This window comes from Phyllostomus discolor, chromosome 2 (genome assembly GCF_004126475.2).
Source record: "Phyllostomus discolor isolate MPI-MPIP mPhyDis1 chromosome 2, mPhyDis1.pri.v3, whole genome shotgun sequence".
In the NCBI taxonomy this organism is placed as follows: domain Eukaryota; kingdom Metazoa; phylum Chordata; class Mammalia; order Chiroptera; family Phyllostomidae; genus Phyllostomus; species Phyllostomus discolor.
Window position 1 is genome coordinate 127,943,811 of NC_040904.2, and position 24,228 is coordinate 127,968,038.

General features: G+C 45.7%; 1 protein-coding gene across 1 annotated transcript in view; it reads right to left on the minus strand.

Annotated features, from left to right (window-relative positions):
* Positions 1 to 24,228, minus strand: part of PLXNC1 (plexin C1) — a 150,765-nt gene that overhangs the window by 121,287 nt on the left and 5,250 nt on the right. The window contains exon 2 of the mRNA XM_028532099.2: positions 7,825 to 7,965. Coding sequence (XP_028387900.1) covers positions 7,825 to 7,965 — 141 coding nt within the window. The remainder of the gene's footprint in view (positions 1 to 7,824; positions 7,966 to 24,228) is intronic.

The window sequence follows — 24,228 nt, forward strand, 5'->3', positions numbered from 1 at the left end:
TTCTTGCTGCTGTTACTTCTTGGCCCATTGCCTTAGCTCAGCCACCCACTCCAGCCCCAGGTCCTGCTCTGGTTTCCCCATGGTCTCCTTTTCCTTACGTGAACATTCTGTGGGAATATATATATCTTGAGCTTGTCCTTATAAATGTTTTTATTAAAAAAAATAAAATAAAATAAATAAAAGATTTTATTTTTGTTTTCTCTTTTTTCACTTGAAACTCTAAAAACCAGAGTCCAGGAGGGCCCCTCAGGTGTTACATAGTTTGTCTATTGTTAGAATGTAGGAAGATCTTTTTGGAACTGGGTTGAATTTTGCTCCATGGTTTGGGTAACTGCAATCCACTGCGGGGAGTAAGGCTTTGAGAGCAGCAGTGCTTTGCTGCTGGATAGGGGGAGAGGGCATGATATGGCTTCCTGCACCCTGAACCCTACTTCAGTACTAGGGATGTTGAAGAAACCCATCACTAGCTTCCCATCACTGGCGCTACTCCCAGAACCAACTCAAAGTCAGAATTCCTACTTTTGCTCTAAAGGTGTCTACTGAGGAAACACAGGGACCCCGAGTACAGGGTCTGGCACAAGTAACACCATTGAGTGTGGTTGGTAGGGCACATGAATGTCTTGTATGAGATGGACGGCAGTTTGAACATTTCACTACAATGTTATATGGTGTGCTTGAGTGTGATATTGTTATGTTACAGAATTACATGCTTATGATTTCGTAAAAGAAGACTTTTATGTAATAAAAAGGGGCCTTATACCTGGCTGGTGTAGCTCAGTGGACTGAATGCCAGCCTGAGAACCAAAGGGCTGCAGGTTCAATTCCCAGTCAGGGCACATGCCTGGGTTGCAGGCCAGATCTCCCAGTGGGGAGTGCGCAAAAGGCAATCACATATTGATATTTCTCTCCCTCTCTCCCTCCCTGCCACCCTTTCTCTCTTTAAGAATAAATAAATAAAATCTTCATTAAAAATAAAAGGGGGCCTTATTTGTGCTGGACCCTGCAGGATTATCAGGGCTTCCACGAGCTACTTGCAACTCTGAGAGAAAAGGGCTCTTTCTTCTTCTAACACAGAAAGAGGAACAAACTAAAGCCACAGAAGGCCATAGCTCCTTCTCAAGAAACCCCAAATAGTGGAATCTTGGTACTGACCTAGCTACTGCAATATTAGAAATAAAATGAAAAATAAAAACCAGTCCCACCAACTCCACCAAGCTCTACAGACTGCATTTTAATTATCAGCGTAGTTTGGGGGAGAGCCTGCTTCAGTTCAAATCACCTTGAGCAAGTTACCTAACTTCTCTGAGCCTCAGGTTTTTTCCATTTATAAAGTTGGTGTGGTAATAGGATTGACTCACGAGATTAAACAAGCTAACCTGTGCAGACTCTGGTTCTAATCCCGGGCACATAGTAAGTGCTCAGAAACGTTAGCTATTGTCATTCCTAGCCCACTGCCTTGTTATCTTATGCTCACAAGAGAGGTTAACAGGCATGTGTAAAGTTTCAAATTTCAAATTTCATGCATATGCTGTTATTATTTTACCACCTGGAAAAGCTCAAAATATCCAAGTCTGCCCTTGAAATAAGGATAATTTTTTCACGTGCATTGGCTCAAAGAAATCCAAACCACGTGATAGGCTGTGCCACAAGCTGGAAAAGGAGCCGGCATGTGCTTATAAAACTGCATGTGCTTATCGGTGTCCTGGCTACACAGCAGGTGTGACATAAATCCCCCAAAGCTGAGTTCAGTGTGACCATGCTTTTTGAGCTGATCTCAGTGGAGACGCTGACAACCGAAAAATTATAGAATGCAATCCTGTTCAGAAAGGAAGTCAAATGAGGAAATAATGGAGGTGGGGGGTGGCTGGACATAACCTGTCTTATAACCACAGGACAGCATGTTGATAAAATAAGGGGGCAGGTTAGATCCTTTCGAAGGACTCTTTCAGTTCTAAAGTCCTTCCATTTTTCTAAAATCTTATGAAGGGACTTAGGAATAAAGACAGGACAAAGAGGACAGGAAAGGTATTAGCACATTGTCAAGTCTTGTTTTTCCATTTATCATGAGTAAAATCTTACCTTTGGAAGTAGTGCTGGATTACTTGGAAAAAGTGCATATCTTTAAAGACACTTTTAAAGTGATTCACTCTCGTGGCTTAAGCTCAAAATAATGTTTCCATATAACAGAATATGATACAGCTATTTAAAAATATTGTGTATAAGAGGCTTACCATAACATTTTAATATTGCATTTTCCCCCATTAACTAAAGGAAAAAAAGGATGCAAAATTGGATAGAGTTTGACCTCAAATATGTAAAACAAGGAAACAAAATGAGACTCCAAACTGCTGACAGCAGCAGTCCCTCCAACACAGCAGACGTGTTTCTCCTTTGCTTCCCCCTCACTCCCCACTCCACTTTGCAGTTTTTCCTAGGAGCACATATCACTTAAAATTTTTTAAAGTATGTTTATTGACTTTAGAGAACAAGGAAGGCAGAGAGAGAGAGAGAGAGAGAGAGAGAGAGAGAGAGAGAGAGATGTGAGAGAAGCACCAGTCGGTTGAAACAAGGATTGAACCTGCAACCTTCTGACAAACGGGAGGATGCTCCAACCAGCCAGCCATACTGGCCAGGGTGAGCCTATATCACTTTTACAAAAAAGTACTGAAATAACATGATATTTAAAATGCACTGTATTATATGAAAACTCTACAAGGTTTTCAGAGATTTAAGAAGCCGGGGTTTCTTGTGTGGTGGTAAAAAAACAGCAATTGGCCCCCAACTGCTGTTCCCTGTCTCTCATCCAACCAGCCATACACCACAGAGCCTGGCATCTGTCAAAATGCCATCAACTCTTGATCCCTGGGAAGCACGCGGCTGATCTGCCTTGGGTCGGGTTTTGTTTTTCCCTGCTCATTAGTGCCTCCACTTCAGGGCGTGAGGAGCCAAGCTTGTGTCTGTCAATGCTCGGCTTCTCTAACAGTCTGGTGACAAGTCTGGCAAGGGGGAAGCTTGCAGTTTTTGAATAAAGGGATTTGGGGATTATTTGTGTCTTCCAAATCATTTCTTCTCAGTCCCGAGTCTCCGGGACTCTGGGGAGTCCCAGGGGATGCGTCCGGGAATCTGCACACAGCTACCTGGGGGAGTCTTGGGAATTACTGGGCTGCTCTAGAGAGCCTTGGAGGGGCTAAGTCAGCTCAAAGTTACCTTGTCCCTGGTAACTTCCTCCTAAGGGAAGCTAGGGGCAGGGCTTCCTTCCCAGGAGGTTAGCATGCCAGCGAGGCATCATGCCACTCCAATGGTCTGTCTTTTCAAGCTGTGATTTTTCTCTGAGCCTCTAAGAGAAAAATCCCAGGACTCAGTCCAGGACCACTGGTTACCCACCATCGACCCTCCACCTTCGACCGCAATATCAACATGCTTCCCACTCCCCACCAGAGAACCCTTGGGGAGCAGTTGCCCTTGCCAGACAGAAGTTACAAAGTCATGAAGGATTGTAGAGCAGTCTCTGACATTGCTCCAGGTTCATATCCCCGCTCTGCCACTATGTGACCTCGGGCAAATCACCCAACTTCTCTGAGCTTCAGTTCCCTCATCTATAAAACAGGAGCAGTATATCTTCTTCACAGAGTTCTGGAGAGGACTGAATTAGCTAGATACAGGGGTTTCGAACTCATTTTCACCAGGGGCCACATCAGCCTCACGGTTGCCTTCAAAGGGCTGAATGTAATTTTAGGACTGTATAAATGTGACTACTCCTTAACTAGGAGCAAGGAGCTCAGTGCTGCCGTCAGGTCGACACAAGGTGGAGGGCCGATTCGGCCCACAGGTCTTTGTTTGCCACCTGTGAGCTAGAACGTGCAGAGTGACTGCCATGTAGAAATCACTGTAATAGGGGACTTCCGGCAAGATGGAGGCATAGGTGGATGCACCGTACCTCCACACACAACCAAGATTAGAACAACAATTTAGAGGCAGAATAACACCCAGAACAGACAGAGAATTTATCTGAATGGAAGTCAGACAGCCAAGAAGTTGAAGATAGACCCATTCATCCAGACTGATAGGAGGGGCGGGGCGGAGCAGCCAGGCGCTCGGAGAACTGGGCGCATAAGGCAACCGGGAGCAGGTAAGGCATCTGGGGCGCACAAGATCACAGCAGGTCAACCCTGAGTGAGCAAGCAGCAGCCGGCAGACCCAGTGAGGCGGCGATTGTGGACCAGAACAGAGCGCACAACCCAGGATCCCAGAGAAGGGACTGAGGTCCTAGGAGAACGGAGTTACCGCCATTGTTCCCTCCCGCCCCGGCCCCCGCCCCCGCCCCCACATACAACGTCACAATCTAGTGACTGGGGTGCCCAGCCCTGGTGAACACCTAAGGCTACGCCCCTCACTGTAACAGGAGCGACCAGGCCAAAAAAAAAAAAAAAAGAAAAGAGAGAGAGAGACATGTCTCAAAACAAAGAACAGATCAATGCCCCAGGACTCATCCTTTTGAGCGACTAAGAGATAGCCAATCTATCAGATGCACAGTTCAAAAACACTGGTGATCAGGAAGCTCACAGAATTGGTTGATTTTGGGCACAAATTAGATGAAAAAATGCAGGTTACTATAAAATACTATAAAAGAGATGAAGGAAGATGCACGGAGAACCAATAGTGATGGGAAGGAAACTGGGACTCAAAACAATAGAGTGGACCAGAAGGAAGAAAAAAACAACCAAACAGGAAGCAGGAACGGAGAAATAAAAATTCAAAAAAAAAAAAAAACAAGGAGAAGCTTAGGAACCTCCAGGACATCTTTAAACGTTCCAACATCCAAATTATAGGGGTACCAGAAGGGGAAGAGGAAAAGCAACAGATTGAACACGTATTTGAACAAATAATAAAGGAGAACTTCCCCATTCTGGCAAAGGAAATAGACTTCCAGGAAATCCAGGAAGCTCAGAGAGTCCCAAAGAAGTTGGACCCAAGAAGAAACACATGAAGGCAATCATAATTACATTAGCCAAGGTAAAAATGAAGGAGAGAATCCTAGAAGCAGCAAGAGATAAGGGGATAGTCACCTACAAAGAAGTTCCCATCAGACTGTCAGCTGATTTCTCAAAAGAGACCTTACAGGAAAGAAGGGGCTGGAAAGAAGTATTCCAAGTCATGAAAGACAAGGACCTACATCCCAGAGTGCTCTATCCAGCAAAGCTCTCATTTAGAATGGAAGGGCAGATAAAGTGCTTCTCAGATAAGGTCAAGTTAAAGGAGTTCATCATCACCATGCCCTTACTTTATGAAATGTTAAAGGGACTTATCTAAGAAAAAGAAGATTAAAAAAAAACATGTATAGTAAAAGGACAGCAAACTTACAATTATTAACAACCACACCTAAAGCAAAACCAAAAGAAACTAAGCAAACAACTAGAATAGGAACAGAACCACAGAAACGGAGATCACATGGAGGGTTAGCAACAGGGGAGTGGGAGGTGGAGAGAGGGGGAAAAGGTACAGAGAATAAGTAGCATAGAATGTAGGTTGAAAATAGACAGGGAGAGGGTAAGAATAGTATGAGAAATGTAGAAGCTAAAGAACTTATAAGTATGACACATGGACATGACTAAAGGGGGGATATGAGTGGGAGAGGGTGTACAGGGTAGAGGGTAGTGAAGGGGGGGAAATGGGACAACTGTAATAGCAGAATCAATAAAATATATTAAAAAACAGAAATCACTGTAATAAATGTTAACAGTCACAAAACAAACAGAAAATCAGCCCACCCTGTTAGTCAAATGAGGCCACGGGTGTGGCTGTTGAAGGGGTGCCCCTTCCCCTTGCTGAGGAGAGCAAAACTTCAGTCAGCCCCTTCTTCCTCAGCAGCTTAAAGCTTCAGCATGGCTCGCCCCCTCTGGTGCTGACAACACCTCTAAAAACTGGCCAGCCGCACACAGACTGGTGGGGCCAAAAAACAGGAGGGGCGGACCAGGCGTCCCCCTGGGGGGCTATTTGTAGTCAAGTGTTCCTTCACCTTCAGTTTCCCATGAAACGGTTTGGTTGACTCAGTGTTGGAGAAGCAGTGCTCTTGTCAAAACAGTCATCAAAAATATCCCAAATCCGAAGAGATAATTGTGGGGGAGGCCCGGTTGGATTGATGGGAACTTCTTATGCCAGGTTAATGGGTCCAATCAGCCTGACCGGCTTGGTGCAGCTACAGCTGTCACTGCATGGCACCCAGCAACTAGGGGAGAATGAATGATGGGTGTTTACCTTTCCCGGGGAAATTAAACTAACACAACAGGAAAGATGATCAATGTATATTTTAAAAGAATGTGTATACAAACAAACTCCCTCCCATATGTTACTGGGTTTCCTCCAAAGAAAACAGATTAAATCAAATGCCTACCAGGCACTTGGCACTGTATTAGGCTGTGGGAATTCATGGCCCCCTTCTCAAGACACTTCCAATGAAGTTCAGAAGGCCAGACAAACACAAGAGAAAAGGTTAGGCATGAAAGCAAGTCATTTGTAATGAGCCAAAACAGAAAATGATACAGATATTTCAGGAGATGAGGGGAAAACATGATCACTACAGGCTGAGGAGTCCTCAGAGATGAGGTGGAGTTTAAGCCAAGCCAGCGCACAGAGATGGAGCATTCAGGAAAGCAGAGAAACAAGAGAAAGCGATCCGGGAAGGGGACGACGCAGTGCGGGCAAAGGCGTGGGAGCTGTGCTGCTCAACACGCATGAGGAGCAGGGCAAGCACAGGTTTGGCTAGAGTGGGGAGAGATGCACAGAAGACAGAACTGGAGATCTTCAGAGGAGGAAGGGGTTTTCCAGGTTGTCTAGCACAATCTCATCTTGCAGATAAAGAAATGGGGTCTCAGAGAAGTTAGGCCATTTACCTAAAACCACACAGCTAGTTATCAGTGGGAGATCAGTTGGGAAAACAAATCTGTTAATGTTCAGTTTAAAATCTGAGCTGACAGTGCATTGACTGGCTACAGACAGACACGGGACTGTCACTCTAGGGTGACAGAAATAGCACAGTGCCCAGCCACATGTGTTGGGGGAGGCCACAGGAAGTGTTTTCACTAAATGCTTGCTGACGGCTCTGAGAAAATAACCGCTACATAATCTCAGGCAAGTTATTAGATATTTCTGATTTCATTTTCTCCTCCTTCCCACCACCCCTCCCCTATGTGAATAAAATATCTCAACCTGACCAGTGGTGCATCCAATCAGTGGGAAAATATAGTCCTGAGAGATAAAAGTCAAGGGGACTCTCAAAGGATTCCAGGTCTCTACCCTCTCTGTGGTGTGTGTGGGCACAAAGGGCAAAAAACAAACCCCCTCTGTGGGTGGTAAGTGGGCTGGAGTCAAGGAGGTGCCTGTTTTGTTTTTTGGGGTTTTTTTTGTCTGTTCAAGCCCTATAATCTCTCCTTTCTTTGAAGTTGTGGGAAATCAGGTGCTTTGTACATTTTCATTATAAAGGAGACAGAACTGAAAGGTTAAATGTCTCAGGGAGGTGAGTCAGGGATGTGGTAGGGGCCAGACCCGCATTTACCTTGCCCAGGCAACTCATGAGTAAGGGAAGGAAAGTATCTTGGCACAAACCAGGAAAGAAGGAGGCTGGTGCTTTGTTGCATAGCTAGGGAAATTATTACATGTAGATTTCTAGAAATTTCTTTCAAGCCATTTCTGGAGGTAGGGGCCCTGAGGAGTTCATAAAACAGTTGGTATGGTATTGTGCATAGTCCAGAAGCAATAAAAAAAATTAAAAAGCACAAAATTGGATCACTATTGAAATCAACATTGAAGGAAGCACAGAAAACCAACCTTAAGTAACTGGCCGTCCCCAGTCCCCAGGAATAAAACCGTCCTGTTCATAACCACGGTGCCGTAAACAGCTGTCAGGTCGGAATGGATCAAGGTAGACGATGCGATTGGCTGGACTTTTTCAAGTTGCTGGCTGTCTTTCTGCATATGCACACAAATGCACAAATAAAAAGGATCATTTTTAACAGCAATAATTCTCATGATGATTAAATGTCACTTATGCCCACCTGGGAAGGCTCCTACCAAAGCCCCAAATATATTTTCTTAGACAAGATCCCCAGGAACAACATTTTATCCTTTTTATCTGCAAAAGCACGATGTTTGCCCAGCCCATGAAAAGCCATTTGTTTACTATGTATTAACATGTATTGATTGCCAGCAGTGAGCTAGCCATCCATTTAACATTCCCCCAGTGGACAGAGGAAACTGAGTTCCACTTTATTGCCAAGAGAGGCCACTGCTGAATTGGGAGGGAGACAGTCTTACACTTGGCTGTTTGCAGGATCCTGTTGCAATTTGTTTTAGCTAGGGATTGGCTTCTGTGAGGTTACACAAGCCATCTCCCAAGATGTGAGACAGACCATCCTAGTGGGTGTGATGGCAGAAAGGGTGATTCTGGATTTACAAAAAGGGTGCAATGCGAAGCCCAAAGCCAGGGTAATCAATTCTGAGGGTCTAGAGGGAAAGGTATGGTCATGCGTGGTAGGAAAGACAGAGCCACAGAACTAAAGAGGAACCGTATACAGGGGCTGGACCTGGTGCTGATGCTCCTGAAGAGGAAATGAAAAGCACAAGCCCCGCCCTAAAGGCATTTCAACAGTCTGAGGCTTTGCACTCGTACAATCACTTGCTTGCTCCTGATCATTACATAAAGCCCCTCTTGAAATCCAGAGCACACAGGGTGTTGACCAAATGTCCTTTTCTTTCTTGTTTAAAGGCATGGAGTATTTTATGCGGCTTCCTGCCTTCACCCGCAGAGGACTGTGTTTGTTACACAAATCACTGGAAGACATGGAGCTAGAAAGAGTTGTTGCCGTCTGTAGCCACTGAACGCAGTGTGATAGCACACTTTATCTGCCAGCGTCAGTTCCCAACTGCACGGAGGTTTTCAAAGGCACATTTACGTTTCAGCCAATGGGAACGCTGGCAAACTTCAGTAAGCATCACCGACTGCAACTCCCCAAATCACCCCATTTTGGGAGGGAGGAGGGGAGCAGAGGGAGGCTAAGACATATTAACTTCATTGTATTATTGCCAATGGTGTTTTTGTCTTTCAATTTGTGTCATATTAAATATTCATTATTTTTAAGCCTACCAAATTTCATTAACATCTCCACTGAATGAGTCCAAGGACTAAATTGATTTCTGATGCCTTTAAAAGTGCTGTCTACATTTCTGTGTTGACATTACGCTTCGAGGAAGAGATAAGCTAGGAAAGGATTTCCTCTGATGCCATGGTCACTTTTCCAGGAAAAGGTGTCATAACCTAGGGAGAAAGTGACTGATTTGCATAAAATATCCTATAGTAAACTCAGTCTAAGGAGATGGTTTGAAAGCCCATTAGAGGTTTTTTTTTTTCTTGTTAAAAGATACTTTTCATGGAGTTGGGGAAGGTGAGTTCCTGTTCTTTTAAAATTGAAGTTAAGAAAAAAAAATCTATGAATGAGGACAATAGATCACCATTTAGATACCTTGTGACTATGAGCAGAAAAAGAAGAATCGGATGACCTTTAGATACACCCCCCCCACACACACACACATCTTGCTTTAAGATAAAACCAGAATTGTTCAAACTTAACATTGGCCACCTATACCTATTACCTTTATTAAATATTTGAGCAGCACAGACAGGCTAACTCAGAGAACTGAACATCATGTCCCTCTGGGCACCTGGTACCTTCTAACACTGCTGCCTTTGGCTGGGGAGCTCCATTCTTCGTCATCTCTCGATACGGAATGAGGAATGGCTGCAGACTGTTGATGACCCATCCATAAGGACCAAACGGGACAGTGCACTCCCATTTCTGGTATACAGAAGGTGCTTAACAACTGTAAGTACTCTGATTAGCCAAGAACCATGATGTCACAGGTGGCCTTTGGTGAGGTGGGATGAAATATTCTGTCTGTGAAAGATTGGCTCCAAAAACAGAGGCAGCTCAAGGCTGAAAGGGAACAAGATGAAAATTGCTTCCAAATTTTTGTCTCAGTCTTTCTAGTGTCCTTCCCTGGCTTTTGACTGTTCTCAATAGTTGCAATTTTCAAAATGAAGTGTTGGGTCAATAGCATAGTACAGCCATTAAATCAATGGTGCCAGCCTGGAGAGCTGGTGACACAGAACATAATGCCTGGGACTAGGGGTCAGAGAGGTTAGGTTTGTGCTAGAGCTAGGTTCTCACCCACTGGGGGCCTGTGGCAATTTATTGAACCTTGTTGGAGGCAGGCTTTTTCAGCTGTGAATAAGGCTAATCAGGCCTGATTAGTAGGGTGGTCACGAAGAGGAGATAATAATCATACTAGCAATAATGACGTGTTGGTAAGTTTTAGCTGGTATTATTATTATGAGTAGCATGTACTTACTGTGTGCTACTTGGAGTATTGTACCATCTTACCTAATAAGAGCAGTGTAGGGTAGTGAGCCAGACCTCCTGGGTTTGAATCCTGGCTCTATCACTTTCTAGCTAAGTAATCTGAGGCACATGAAGTAACCTCTCTGTAACTCAGTTTCCTCCTCTGTACAGTGGCAGTGACGGCAACAGCATTTATGTCACAGACTTGCTATGAGTCCTGAGTGAGTTAGTGCGCAAACCCCACTGAAGCTCAGAACAGGGTCCAGCCCACAGTAACACACAATCCATGTTCGCTACCATTACCTTATTTAAAGACACAAAGACTTCCTGCCACACCCATGGCAGTACTCCCACCTTCTTCTTTGCCACAGGAGCCATAATTTTGTTCAGGCAGCAATAAGCCCAAGCCTGGCAAACCATGACTGCACCAAGCCAAATGGCAGCCCCGCTCCTCATTGCCAGATACTTGCTCTCCTGCCCCTTGGAGCCAGGGGTGGCCCAGTTCCGGCCAGTGATTTATTTACAAGAAGTCCACTTGAGGGGCTTTCTGGGTATAAGTTTCCTCCTTGACAAGAGGGGGTTCTTAAGGTGAGACCATTGGCCCTCTTCCCTCACCTCCTCCCTTTGAAGTCAATTGTGTGGCGCCCAACTGATTCATAGGCAGTCAAGGTAGAAGATAAAATCCACAGGCTCAGATTGGTGCAGGAAAACAATAAAAGGCCCTTGGTGCTTGAGGATGTGACTGAGCACAGACTTCCAACCTTTAAACCTCTTACTAAGTTAACAATCATTGTGATGGTTGAAGTTGCTCTTGATGAGGTTTTCTGTCACCTGCAACCAAAAGCAAGTCATGGTGTAAGAAATGAGAGCCACGGCTTGTGGAGCCTGGCAGCACACTCTAGCTCCTCCCCAGCTGTGAGGGACCAGGAGCTGGGCAGGTGCCTGTACCTCTCACCCTTGAGGATGCTGGCCAGAGTCAGGACTGTGTAGCCAATTACAATAGTGAGCCTGGAAGAAAATAGGAAAGAGCGGGCTTGGACCTCACGTAAACCCTAAGGGCGGCTGTGGCTGAATGGAAATGGATTCTTTTGTGCTGGGAACACACAGAAATGGACAGGTCCCCATGAATGGAAAAAGGAGGCCTCTGAATGGCTTTCTTATGCTCATTTCAGCAAATGAAAACAAAAGAAAGACAGGCCCCAGAGAAACCTCCACACAAAAGTGCAGTTAATACCTAGTGAGTCAAGCAGGAAAAAGGGGGAGAAATAGTATAGTTGGCCCCCTGTGTCCAGAGATTATTCTTATTCTTTTTTGGAGGGGCCTATTTTGTATCTTGCCCTTTTCTCCCCTTAGAGCATAACTGCTAATGTTGCTCTCAGCCTATTCTGTCTAGTTTATTACGTGTAATTTATTTCTGGGTCCCAGCCTCTGCTTGTTCGTCTGTGTGTAACAAGGTTAATGCCTTGTAATGATGCTTTTGCTAGTTCTGCCTTTCATGACAAAATCCAATCTTGACTTAACTCTACACCTTGTCTCCCCTTTGGGCTTTCTTGGTTCCCTCAGAGTTGTCATTCTGCCTCTCCTGCCTGCCATGTCTAACCAGAGCGGCACGCCTACACTTCAGCCTGCTCTGGGAGGGAAACTTTTTTCAGTGAGCAGAGAAAGCTACCCTGTTTCAAATGATGCTCGGGCTGAAAAAGATAGAGCCTTGGGCCTGATATACCAAAGTGCAGCCGAGGCTACTGAGAAGGAATGAGTGCTAAGTGTGCGTGGGCGCTGTGCACGGATGCATGCATGCATCTGCATGTGTGTGAGTGTGTGTGAGTACACACAGTTGTGAGCACATCATGAGGGAAACAGCTTGACCTCCTTCATGACATCTTTCTTTGACAATAGCTACCCTCAGTGTGCACTGCACAATTCCAGGAGGTGCCAGTCATGTATTCTAGGGTATGAATAGTGTCCTTCAGAGTTGAGGAACACCATGACCCAGCCCCTACCAGGTGACAGCTGGCCGGACTCAGGGTGCTCACTCAGGGTATCCACAGCCTTGCTGCAGCTGTTGTGGGAAGAGCTTGAGGAAATGTGCCCAAGAGTGGGGTGGGGACTCAAGCACTTGACATACCCAGCAAGAGTCAAGTCTTTTACCCAAGACTCGAAAAGGACTCTCATTTTGCTTTTTCCTTGTGGGGCCAGGGCAAATAGTGAGTGCCTATGGATTTCTTACACACTGATAAAATACTTCTTGGGCAGCTAATTTTGTATTCTGCTACCATTTGACATACATACACTTACTTTCAGTGTCTTCATCACTTTCTAAATTACCAACCTAAATGCTCACCTGCAGATAGTGTTACAGGGTGCAGCCAAGAGGGGGGACCCCAAATGGGCATTTGAAATGGGGTCCAGAACTCAAGGTGTCCAGGAGATTTTAAGGTGTCTTCACCCCTTCCCCCACAGGTATGAGTTGGGGAAAGGGGCACGCAGAGCAAGAACATGCAGGGCTGTTTTGTACAGGAACAGCCTTGCAGCTAAGCTAATCCATGTCATGGTCATTTAACATACCTATAGCCTTTGGCTGGTTGCTTAGATATGCTAAACAGCTGTGGCCATCTTCTGAGCCAGGGGAATGGAAGTAACTTCCCCACCAAGACGTAACTACCCCACCAAGACGTAACTCTTCTGTGCCTCGGGGCAGGTCCCCCGAGTTACAGCACCTGCATGGGAGCTTAGAGATGATTGGCTCCATGACATGGGGCCACACTTGTCCAGACTCATGATGCCAGCCCAGTAAAGCTGGAAGGATATGAATTCTGGCATGTGAGGCTGATTGTAGGAGGAGTCGGAAATGGGACTGCAGAGGAAGACTGGTGCGGGGATTTAAACCCAGACGCAGCAGCCATTGAGGGAGAGAACCACTTGGTCTTTAGCAGAGTGGGGACTCCCGAAGCCCTGCGAGAGAGAATCACCATGCGGCTTTAGCAAAGAACCGCCACTCAGCTTTGGCAGAGTGGCAACCCCTCTCCTTGCAGTCACTGAGGGGAGAGAAGCACTCGGTTTTGGCTGAGTGGGGATTCCCCTGGCCCTGGGGGAGAGAGAGGACCACGTGGCTGGAGCAGTAAAGAGAGAACCTCGTGCCTTTGCCAGAGTGAGGACCCCCGCAGCTTTAGAAGGGGGAACCACCACCTGGCTTTAGCAGAGATCCCGGTGACACAGCTGAGGGTGCCGGGAACCCAGGGAGGTCTACCAGCCGAGATGGATTACTGGGAAGAACTGGGGGCTGCCTGAGCCAAGGACTTCTATTTCCTTTCCTGAGATACGGTACTCTGGCCTGGGCAAGGGGAGAAGGAAGGACTGTGTCTGTTTGTGGGTGTTTTAAGGGACTTTGAGATTTTGGTGCAGACGTTAGGTCACTACTTTAAGTTTGTATAGCATTAAATAAACATTTCCTTTCCTTTTCATGAATCTCTGGCATTGAGAGACATCTTTCATATAGACGGCGGACATAATGGACCTGGGGGTTTCTTTCAGTAATAGTATATCATCCCAGGCCCCCCTTGTTTGTTCTGTAGCAGTAGGAAACCACGCTAGAAGCCCTATGTCCCAGTTCTGGCCCCTGCTCCGTCCCTTACAGGCTGTACCTCAGTGACAGAGTCTGTAAAATGGACACAATAATGTGCATGCCCTGTCTATTAGCATTGTTGGGAGGCCCACATGAAATCGCATGTGAAAATAATTAGAAAAGAATCTTTATTAAGCTAGAGAGATAGAAAGAGCAATTATTCACCCATGTTTGAGTGTGATTTCATTAGCCGTTAAGGTCCTATCACTTTCCTTATTCCTCCAGCATGCACAGCATTGATTGGGTTCTCAGTTTCTGGCATCTCTCTGACCATCGGAAGGAAGAATTTACTTTGGGGACTCAAATGATGAGAAGGAAAAGTTTCAAGTGTGCAGAAGGAATGGAGAAGGAAGTCTGGGGACACAGCGAGGCATCTCTACACCAGGCAAGCACCTGGTGGCAGGTAGTGCAGCCACAGGGAACATGCAAAGTGGAAAGCTTGTATTTCACACCTTCTCACTTGCTCTTCCACCTTCTCTCCTCCTTTCAACGGGCCCAGGATCCCCAGTGTCCTCCAGCCACTGAGCCCTGCCTACCACCCACCCCACCCCTGAGATGTATCCTTCCTTTTCCTTGCTTGATGCACCATCTCCCATCTAAATCTCCATCCCCTGCCTATACCTAATTTCAGTGAAGTACCTATGAAAAGATCCCTGACTCAAATATTTTTTAAAGATTTGAATGGCTGATACCTGACTCAAATATTTTTTTAAAGATTTGATAGTGTGAAATGCCTTTTTCTAGATGCTTAGAGTTGAAAGAGATTCAGTCCACCAATGTTTTTCTGGGAAGAAGCTACTGGCATTCCAGATGGGACATGTCTTTGCTACGGTGGCTGTCCTATGGGATGCAGGACTTGCAGCATCCCTGACCCTGTCCACAAAATGCCAGGAGTGCCCTCCCTCATGCTGACTGCTGAAGAAGTACTGTCTCCCACATGTCTAAATACCCTCTGAATAAAGGGCATCGTTTCCTTTGCGAACAATGGTGTCTCTCACAAGGTTTCGGAGTGGCTGGAAATGGTCACCTGGACACTTCTTTCCTCCACGCTGCTCCTCTCTGCTCTTCCTAACATGGCAGCAGCACCATCAGTCACCACCAGCTCCTCTCTGCCCCTCACTCCCACGCCCAATGCAGGAGAAATCTCAGCTGAATTTCCCAAGGATCTCAAGTCTTCTATCTCCATGGTCTCCACCCAGTCCCAGCCCTGTCACCTCACCACTGATCTACCCCGAGGGCCTCCTGGACTCTCTTTCAACCTAAAGTCTATTCTCTATCCAGTAACCAGAATAATCCTTTAACAGATAAAACCCATCATGTTACTACCTTGCCTAAAATTCTTAAAGGGCTTCCATTGGCATTTAGAATTAAACCCAAACGCCACCCACCCCCAGTCTGACATGAGCTGCTCACTCTCTGCTTCTTCAAACTTACTCCTGGTTGCTCTCCTCCCCGCCGCTCAAAGTCCCACATTGGCTTTCTTGCAGGCTCTTCAACATGTTACCATCTTTCTGCCTCAGAGCCTTTGCACATGCTACTTCTTTCAGATCTCCTCTTCCCCTCTTTATCGCATTGTAGGTCTTTTTAATCTTTCAGGTTTCAAGTTCAATGTCACCTCCTCATGAACACACTACATGATCTTCCCATCCTTACCCAAGTTGTCATTCTGAATCATATCACTTCATTTGTTTCCTTTACCATGCTAACTATAATTATTGTTTTTAGATTTTTATTTATTGTCTGTTTCTCAATAGACTCTAAGCTCTACAATAAGTTATCTTAATCTACACTTTAAATGCAGCACACACCTCAGCATCTTGCATGTAGTAGGTTGTAAATAAACATTTATTGAATGAATTAATGCACAAATCAGTGTCTGAACAGTTTCAGTCAATATCGCATCAGGCAGTGCTGGCACATTGCTGAGTAGGTCTGAACACTACAGAGTCCTTCGATTGAGTCAAAATTTGTCCCTTGTAAATTCTGGGGCATAATTCTACCTTGCGGGGCAATACTAAACTACGCCACCCCTCCTGTCTCCAGGTATCTTGGTCTTCCCTGAATTTCACAACCACAGTTCACTGAGAGCTTGTAAGAGACAGTTTCTGGGGCTTTTGCCATCTCAGACTTTGAGGGTCTACAGATTCAGTGCACTTAACGTGTGGTTCTGATAAGGAAACAAAACACTTTAGGAGTTCTCTGGCCAAGGAATAACAGGACTGTTCTCTCCCACGATCAGAGAGTAGCATAAATTATGAACACACCTCACATTGAGTTAACTCTTTAAATAGAAATAGCATAATAGTAGCATGAAAGAATAAAAAGAACAAGAGACTTTGAGTAAAAAGTGACATGGGTTCAAGCTCTATCACTTATGATCTGTAAGCCAGGGCAGTCACTTAACCTTTCTGAAGTTTCTCCATCCGCCCACCCACCCATCATTTAAGGAGCCCTTGGTCTTGGCCAAGTCTCGATCTGTAAAATACATATGAGAATAAACCTCGCATTGTCAAAATAAGCCAATCAAATAAGTTTTGAAACAACATGCAACACTTTACACTTCATGCTGTCGGTTCCTGAAGTGACTTTCTGGGGTGGAGGGGGGGCTTCCACTGACATCCACAGCTCAGGACAGACCCAGAGAACCCGTGAAGTTGGACAAGGATAAAATATTTTAGCATTTCCTTTCATTATGAACACAGGCCACAGTAGTATTGACTGAATCTGTGACTCTGCCATCAGAAGAAATATTCTCATATCATTTTATAGTTGTTTCAGATATCTCAAAATACTGTTTACGCTGTCTCTATTTTGAAATTATGGTAGTTACTGCTCCCAGATCTTGCTATATAACGTATTGATATACACTAGATCTCAAATGGAAAAAAATATTTTGACATATCTGTGTATCAATATAATTGGTTCATTTTGCAATTCTCTGTTTTTATTTTATGCACTTAAAGCCATTAACCTGAGAAGGGTTCTACAGCCTTCCCCAGGGGCCCACAGCACCAGGGTTCTGTGCAGGGAGGAGCCCTCTTTCAGGGGGTGTGGAGACCTGCTACACACAGGAAGCTGGTACTAAAACTACCGGCTCCCCAAGTGACCTACCCCATCCTGCTGCCTCAGAGAAGCCAGGGTCAGCACGTGGAACCCAATTGTAAAGTACAGTCCTTCATAGAGACATAGGCCTCAGAAAAATGCCAGCGAGCAATAAGTTAGGGACAGCTGGTATGTTAGAGAATTTGCTTCTCAGCAGACTCTTCCAAGACCAGGCTGAGGGCACGGGGCAATGACCTGGCACCCAACCTCCACGGTGAGGGACGACCGGGAGACTCCCTTCCCTCTAGGCTACCTGGCCTTGTTCTGGACATAAACACAGCTCCAGTGTCATGGAAGCTCTTGTCTCACTGAGCTATAACCACCCTCTTCTCCACCTAGAAAGAAGCTGAAGGACAGTTTCTTTCCAGTTTGACAAATGTTTATGGAGGTCCCACTATGTGCTACACAGCCTTATGGATGCCTGGGAATCCAAGGTGAGAGGGACCCAGCCATGCCCCTCAGGCACACCCACCCCAAACAGCATGGAGCTGAACCCGGTACACAGCCTGGCACTCCTCCACATGTGGTAGACACTCTGCCGAGTTCCAGGGTAGATCCCCAATTCTGGACTCATTGCCGACTGCCTGCCTAGTGACTCTTTCTGGTTGTCTCAAAGGCATCTAAAAAGCAACAAAAATTAAACTTGTCTTCTAGTAGTTGGTCACCAATACCTCTCAATTCTACACCTTGAAAAGCTATCCCCTCTCTCCACCCTCACTGCTGCCACCCCAGCTCAGCTCCTCTGCATCCCCGGACCACTGCGATCCACGGAGCCTGTCCGTTTCTTTCACATTTGTCTCCACCACTCCCAGCACGGCCACCGTGCTTCTGGCCAGGACTTCTCCAAGAGCCTCCTGCAGGCTTCCCTGCTTCCCCTGGGGCCAGTCTCTCATCCATTCCCCACAGGGCAGCCATTATTTGGGAATTCCAATCCAATCATTTCACTTCTCTTCAAAGGCTCTTATACACTTTAAGAAAAAAATATAATCTCCTTCAGCAGCCTGCAAGGCATATAGGATGGGGCTGCTGCTTCCTTGGCAACCTCCTCCTCTAACACTCTCCCCTTCCTATCTCTCTGCACTCAACCACACTAACCTTTTGTTCTTCACACTGGCCAAGTCGTTCCCTCCTTTTAACCCTCGAACTTGCTCTCCTGTCTGCTGGGCATGTTCACTTCCCAGCTCCGGAGATGTCCATAACTATCCATTCCCATGGTATCATGGTCTCTTCCTGGTGTCAACTCAACCTCCATAAAGGAAACTTTCCCCATTGCCTGTTTAGTTCCTTCACAGCCCCGATCTCAGCCTGTGCCTCAGTATCCTCATCTGTAAAATGGAAGCAAGGATGTTACCCACCTCAGAAGGTTGTGGTAAGGATTAGATGAGTTAATATTGGAAAAGCACTACACTTGGTACACAGTAAGTGCCCTCTAAGTGCTAGCTATCACTTTCATATAAAAATAACTTCTTTATTTATTTGCTACATGTTTATTGTCTACTCTCTTTACCACTAAGAGAAATATTTTCCCACAATGCTTGGCACATCATAGGAATTGAAGAAATTATTTGTCTGTAACAATGGCTGCCCTTCTACTCGGTTGCTTTGCTGGCAATCTTGCCTCATGCGTCCTGCCTTCTGAGTAATCTTCCTAGAACACAATCAGACCGTGTCTGCTTACAGCCCTGCCAGTGTCCTTCATCAGCCACAGTGGTGTTGTTACGCCCTGCTCAGCACAGTCCTGGCAGTTCCTTTGAGGTGCCCCTGGGACAGGCTTGGGTGGGGTGGGGCGAAGTGGTAGGGTTCTGGGAACCTCCCTGCTTCACCCACGTCCCAGCTGGGTGGCACTGGCCTCACCCAGAGCAGCACGTCAGTGATGACTTACCGATCTTTTTCTCATATTGAGCTTCTGGTTAAGATTTATTTTAAAGGCCGGGTTTGGAAAGTCTGACAATGACTGACCATCAGGATAAAATCCAACCACCTTTGCCTGTCTCATTAAGCCCTTCGCCATCTGGACCTGCACACTCATTTCTGGACACTCCCCAGCCGGGTGAGCTACCTGCAGTTCACAAGCTTATTCAACATCCACTGTGTGCAAGCTGTTCCCTGTCTCCAGAACTCCCTTCCTTGCCTTCTCCCCTTGGCTTGAAGACACAGCTCAGCATCACCCCTGCGAAGCCTCCCAGATCCTCCCAGGCTGAGTGTGATGCTCCTTCTCGGGACTTCCACAGCATATTTTTTCTTACGTCTTATGCATTGTGAAGGCTTGTTTCGCTCCCATGCAGAACAGCAGGGGTGGCAGAGTACCACTCGTGGGCCACATCTGGCACACCTGTTTTTTTTCTGAAAGGCCAACCACAAGGGAAGAATTTTATATTTTTAAATTTTTGAAAAAAAAAGGAAGAATATTTCACTCGTGAAAATTAAATGAAATTCAGATTTCAGCGTCTGAAGTTTTATGGGAACATCGCCCATGGTTGCTCCCTCCCTATAGTGATGGAGTCTTTGTAAAGAGACTGGACGAGGCCTGCAGACCCTAACACATCAAAAACCTGAGCTGTGCGGACGAAGCTGCTGACCTCGGCCCAAAAGCACTGGCCCGCAGTGGGGCGAGGGCTGTAGGGGTCAAATTCCTGCCACAGCTTCTTCACGGAGAACACTATGTGTAACTACTGAGTAGACAAACTGATGTAAAAATCAACTATTGAAACTGTGAAACATGAGTCACAATTTCTGACAGTATAAAAATTTTAATAACATAAAACTATTAGTATAAAACTATTTGGTTTTGAGACAGTATAAAACTTAGCATTTTTGCCCTGGCTGGCATAGCTCAGTGGACTGAGTGCGGGCTGCGAACCAAAGCATCGCAGGTTCGATTCCCAGTCAGGGCACATGCCTGGGTTGCAGGCCATGACCCCCAGCAACCATACATTGATGTTTCCCTCTCTCTCTTTTTCTCCCTCCCTTCCCTCTCTAAAAATAAATAAATAAAATCTTTAAAAAAAAAAGTTCCCTTTAAAAAAAAAAAAACTTAGCATTTTCATCAAGACAGAAAATTAAACTAAGAAATACTGTGAGCACAATTTTTGATTTAAAAAAACCTTGCCACTCCCATGGCCCCTGACCCCACAGACAGGTGAGACACATGATGACCATGAACTCTTCCCCAGCAGACACTGGGTCTCACGCAGTGGGCCTCAGTCTGCACTGGCTGTGTGCCGCCACAGGCTCGGGGAAGGTGAGGGCCATCAGGAAGCCCACAGGGAGAGAGAGATGGACTCGTGTTCTGTGGTCAACATGGTGGTCACCGTGTAGTCTTCCATCACTCATCCTATAAGACTCTTCCCTCTATGCCTCCCAGGGTATCACATGATTGTCCCCCCTTCTTCTAAGTGGACCAGGGGTCAGTATCTGCACCAAGAACAACAAATTGCTGCTATGAACTAGGGCTCTAATCTGGTGTCAAGAGGTGAGTTGGACACAATTCTCTCTCCTGGTGAGTTGAATTAACATAGAAAGTTGTTGCCAGTGGTTGGCCAAAGCAGAAGGGTGAGTGCTATGGAGAAGTAGAGCGGGGACCAAGGTAGGCTGAGGCACGTTTGTTCAGGTGAAGGGTTGAGGACATCTGAACATTTGTTCAGGTGAAGGGTTGAGGACATCTGAAGGGTTGCGGACATCTGAAGAAGCACAGGCCATTTGGTAGCAGGACTGAGGGAAGCAGCCATGCCAATCAGGTTGACAGTAGAACCTTAGAGTGAGCATCCATCACTTGCTGCTGCTAAGCTCCTTCAGGTTTCCTTAAGTCCAGAACCTCCTCCCAATTCCATTTCAAGAAGCCCCATCCTATTACTGTTAATAATCCAAATGGTGATGATAGTAAATACATACACAGCATTTACTATGGGTCAAGCAGTGTTCATTCTAGACATATTAACTCATTAATCCAGATAATAAGCCTATGAAACAAATAGGATGCCTATTTATAGTGAAAAAAACAAAGCACAGAGAGGTTAAATAATTTACCCAAAGTCACTCAACTGGTTAAGTGGCAGCTCTGGTCCTAGCTGACCTGGCTCCAGAGTCTGTGTCTGTACCCACTACACAGTACTGTTGTATTCCTAGATTCCCATGTAATTCCATGGGTTTCTGCCCACTAAGTCTCCCACCCCTTTATCTGAGCTTGCTTAAGTGAATCTTTGTTCATGCAGCCAACTGTGCCTAAGTAACATAGAAATTGGTATTAGAATCGATGCTGCAAAGAGTAGACCTTCCAAGAGAATTTTAGTGTGTGGAACTGGTTCTGGTGTGCAACAGAACAGAAGACCCTAGAAGTGTCCCCCAGTTCTGGAATGAAATGCAAAGAGACTTGCAGGCAAGAATGAAGGAGCTAATTAAACTATGACCTGTAGATTCTTGAGACTCAGACTACAAGCTCAAAAATGGAAAGGCTTTAGCAGGTTTTCTAGGTATTCCCTTTGAGCAATTAGAAGAGAATAAGGACTATAAAGTAGTTGTGGACCCTGAAAAAAAGGATACATACTAAGAAAGGCTCTCAATGGCTCAACTGGTCTCAAGTTTTAGAAACAGAGTCTAACAGCCATTTCTGCACAGGGGCCTCTCACACAAACTACACTTCAGAGAGAAGCCTGCACTGAACTGCCCACCTGCACTGTGCTTCTGCCACCTGAGCCAGCCCTTACAATGGAGCCCCTGGAGTCCTGTGTCTATGAATAATAGGACTGAGGCTCTCCCCATCCAGTCAGAATAGGACAGCTACATCCCCATCAGCTTCTTCACCATCGGAATGGCTCCATTCTGACCAGTCAGGACAGTGTCTTTTGGACCAATCAAACTGGGAGGATTTGGAGTCCTCATTTGTATAAGGACAGACCAAGCAGTACAGGAGGTGGGAACTTCTATGTACTGTATTTTGCCACATATAATGCATACTTTTTGCCCAAAATTTTTAGAGGAAAAAAATGTGCATTATTCATGGGTATAATGAAAACATACCATGGGTGTGACAATGGGTATCCTCTGTATAATGTGCACAAAACATGGGTATGCATTGTACATGGCGAAATACAGTAAGCCGGCTCGCCCATGGCTCCAGAAATGCACTTTCCCTGGCCACCGAAGACTGAAGATTGTGTTCCCATGGCCGGAGCTGAACCACTGAAGATGTTTCGTTGGAGCAGAGTTGTCTAGTCGGAGAGGGGCCTCGCTCCAGGCTCTAAGAGCTGCGCTGTTTTACAGCAGTGCTGGATCACAACTGAGCTGTTTGCGCTGCTGAGTCAAGTTTCCTTCCTCCCTGCTCCCCACCCAAATGGGTAATTCCTTTTGGTGATGAATTGACAGCAACAACCATCAGTTGACATAGTGAAATGAGTTGGTTACTTTGTCCTACGCAAAACTGCCATAGAAAAAAAGGACACGTTTTTATCCCAGGTGACACAGCTCAAGGAAAACTGTGTCACCCTCCAGCAGTGGCTCCCAAACCCGGCCGTGCGCTAGAAGCGCCTGGAGGTCTTGCTGAAGCTCAGACTAACAGCGCACACTCCGAGTTTCTGATTTCGTAAGTCTGATGTAAGGCCCAGGAATTTGCATTTCTAGCAAGTTCCCAGGTGATGCTGATGCATTGGCCAGGGACTGTACTTACTCTGAGGGCTTCACTGCCCTGCAGTGTAAAGCCCTTTCCCCTTGTCTCAGAAAGGCAGGGTCATGCGCAGTATTAAATGTTACCATAGAAGTTCCAGTCCTGCTGGGTTTTCTATGGTCAGAGTTGACCTCCAGACTGGAGACCAGAGCCTGGCTAGTCCAGTGAACGGGGATTTCTGGGGAGGGCCAGAGGGGTGGAGGCCACCAGGCAGCCTGCAACTGGGAAGAAGAGGCCTGACACATCAGTCATTAAGAAAACACAAAGGTGAAGGGGAATGAGGGGCCAGACTCGGGAAAGTGTTGCCACTAAGTACAGAAGTCACTTCTAACATGATCCTCCAAGACCCTTCGTTTGTTAATTCAACAAATATTTCTCAAGCTCCCACTACATACCAGGTATTGTGCACTAGGTACACTGGGGACTACATCTTAACTGTGGCTGCTCATGAACAAAAGAGTGCCTGTGATCCAGACTCAGGCTGAGATCTCTGGGTTTAGTTGATGAACTACCCTGTGTCCAGGAACAAAGACTGGGAGCAGTCCCTGGAGGCTCTGTAGGTCTCTCTCAGGTCATTTATGGGTTGCCCAAAAAGTCCACCATGTTTTTTCTGAACAATGGCTCCAGTAGTGCTTAGTTGTCTTCAACTTCATTTGAAAAAAAAATTGTTAGCTTGTATTGTGCAGCTGTCATATCAGCATACATTTTTAAAAAAACATCAAAATTGGTGAATTTTTGTGTAGCCATTTTAACATTGCAGATGGAAGAAGATGCACAACATTTTTGGTATATTATGCTTTATTATTTCAAGAAAGGTAAAAACTCAACTGAAACGCAAAAAAAAAGATTTGTGCCATGTACGAGAAGATGCTGTGACTGATCAAACATGTCAGAAGTGGTTTGCAAAGTTTGTTGGTACTATTGACCAAAGTTTTGGCCAAATAATTCTTTCCTGTGGGGCTATCTCATGCACTGGAAGATGTTTAGCAGCACCCCTGGCCTCTACCCTCTTGAAGCCAATAGCAGAAGATAGCCTACATACTCAAAACATCCAAATCAATAAAGTTATTGGTGAAAATTAAAAAATGTGTCTTTTATTTTATGGGAAAAAGGTAACGGACTTTTTGGCCAACCCAATATAAACCTGAATAGAAAGGATGCCAACGCTCCCTACAAGTTGGCAGCTTAGGAACTGCAACACTCCCAGAGTGTGAACTTCAGGTGGTCAAACCACAGAAGCAGAAACTCAGTTCCCAGTCAAGGATTCTCTGTTCTATCTTATGTCTGCAAGCAGCTGATCTTACTCACTTCAGAGAGAACTGACACCAGAACCCAGTATCCGTGGTGCTGGGCTGTCCATGACAGTGATGAAGAGTTCAGGTCCTCCAGCCAGACCACCCAGATTCAAAAACCTCTGCCATTCACCAGCTGTGGAACCTATTAAATCTCTCCAT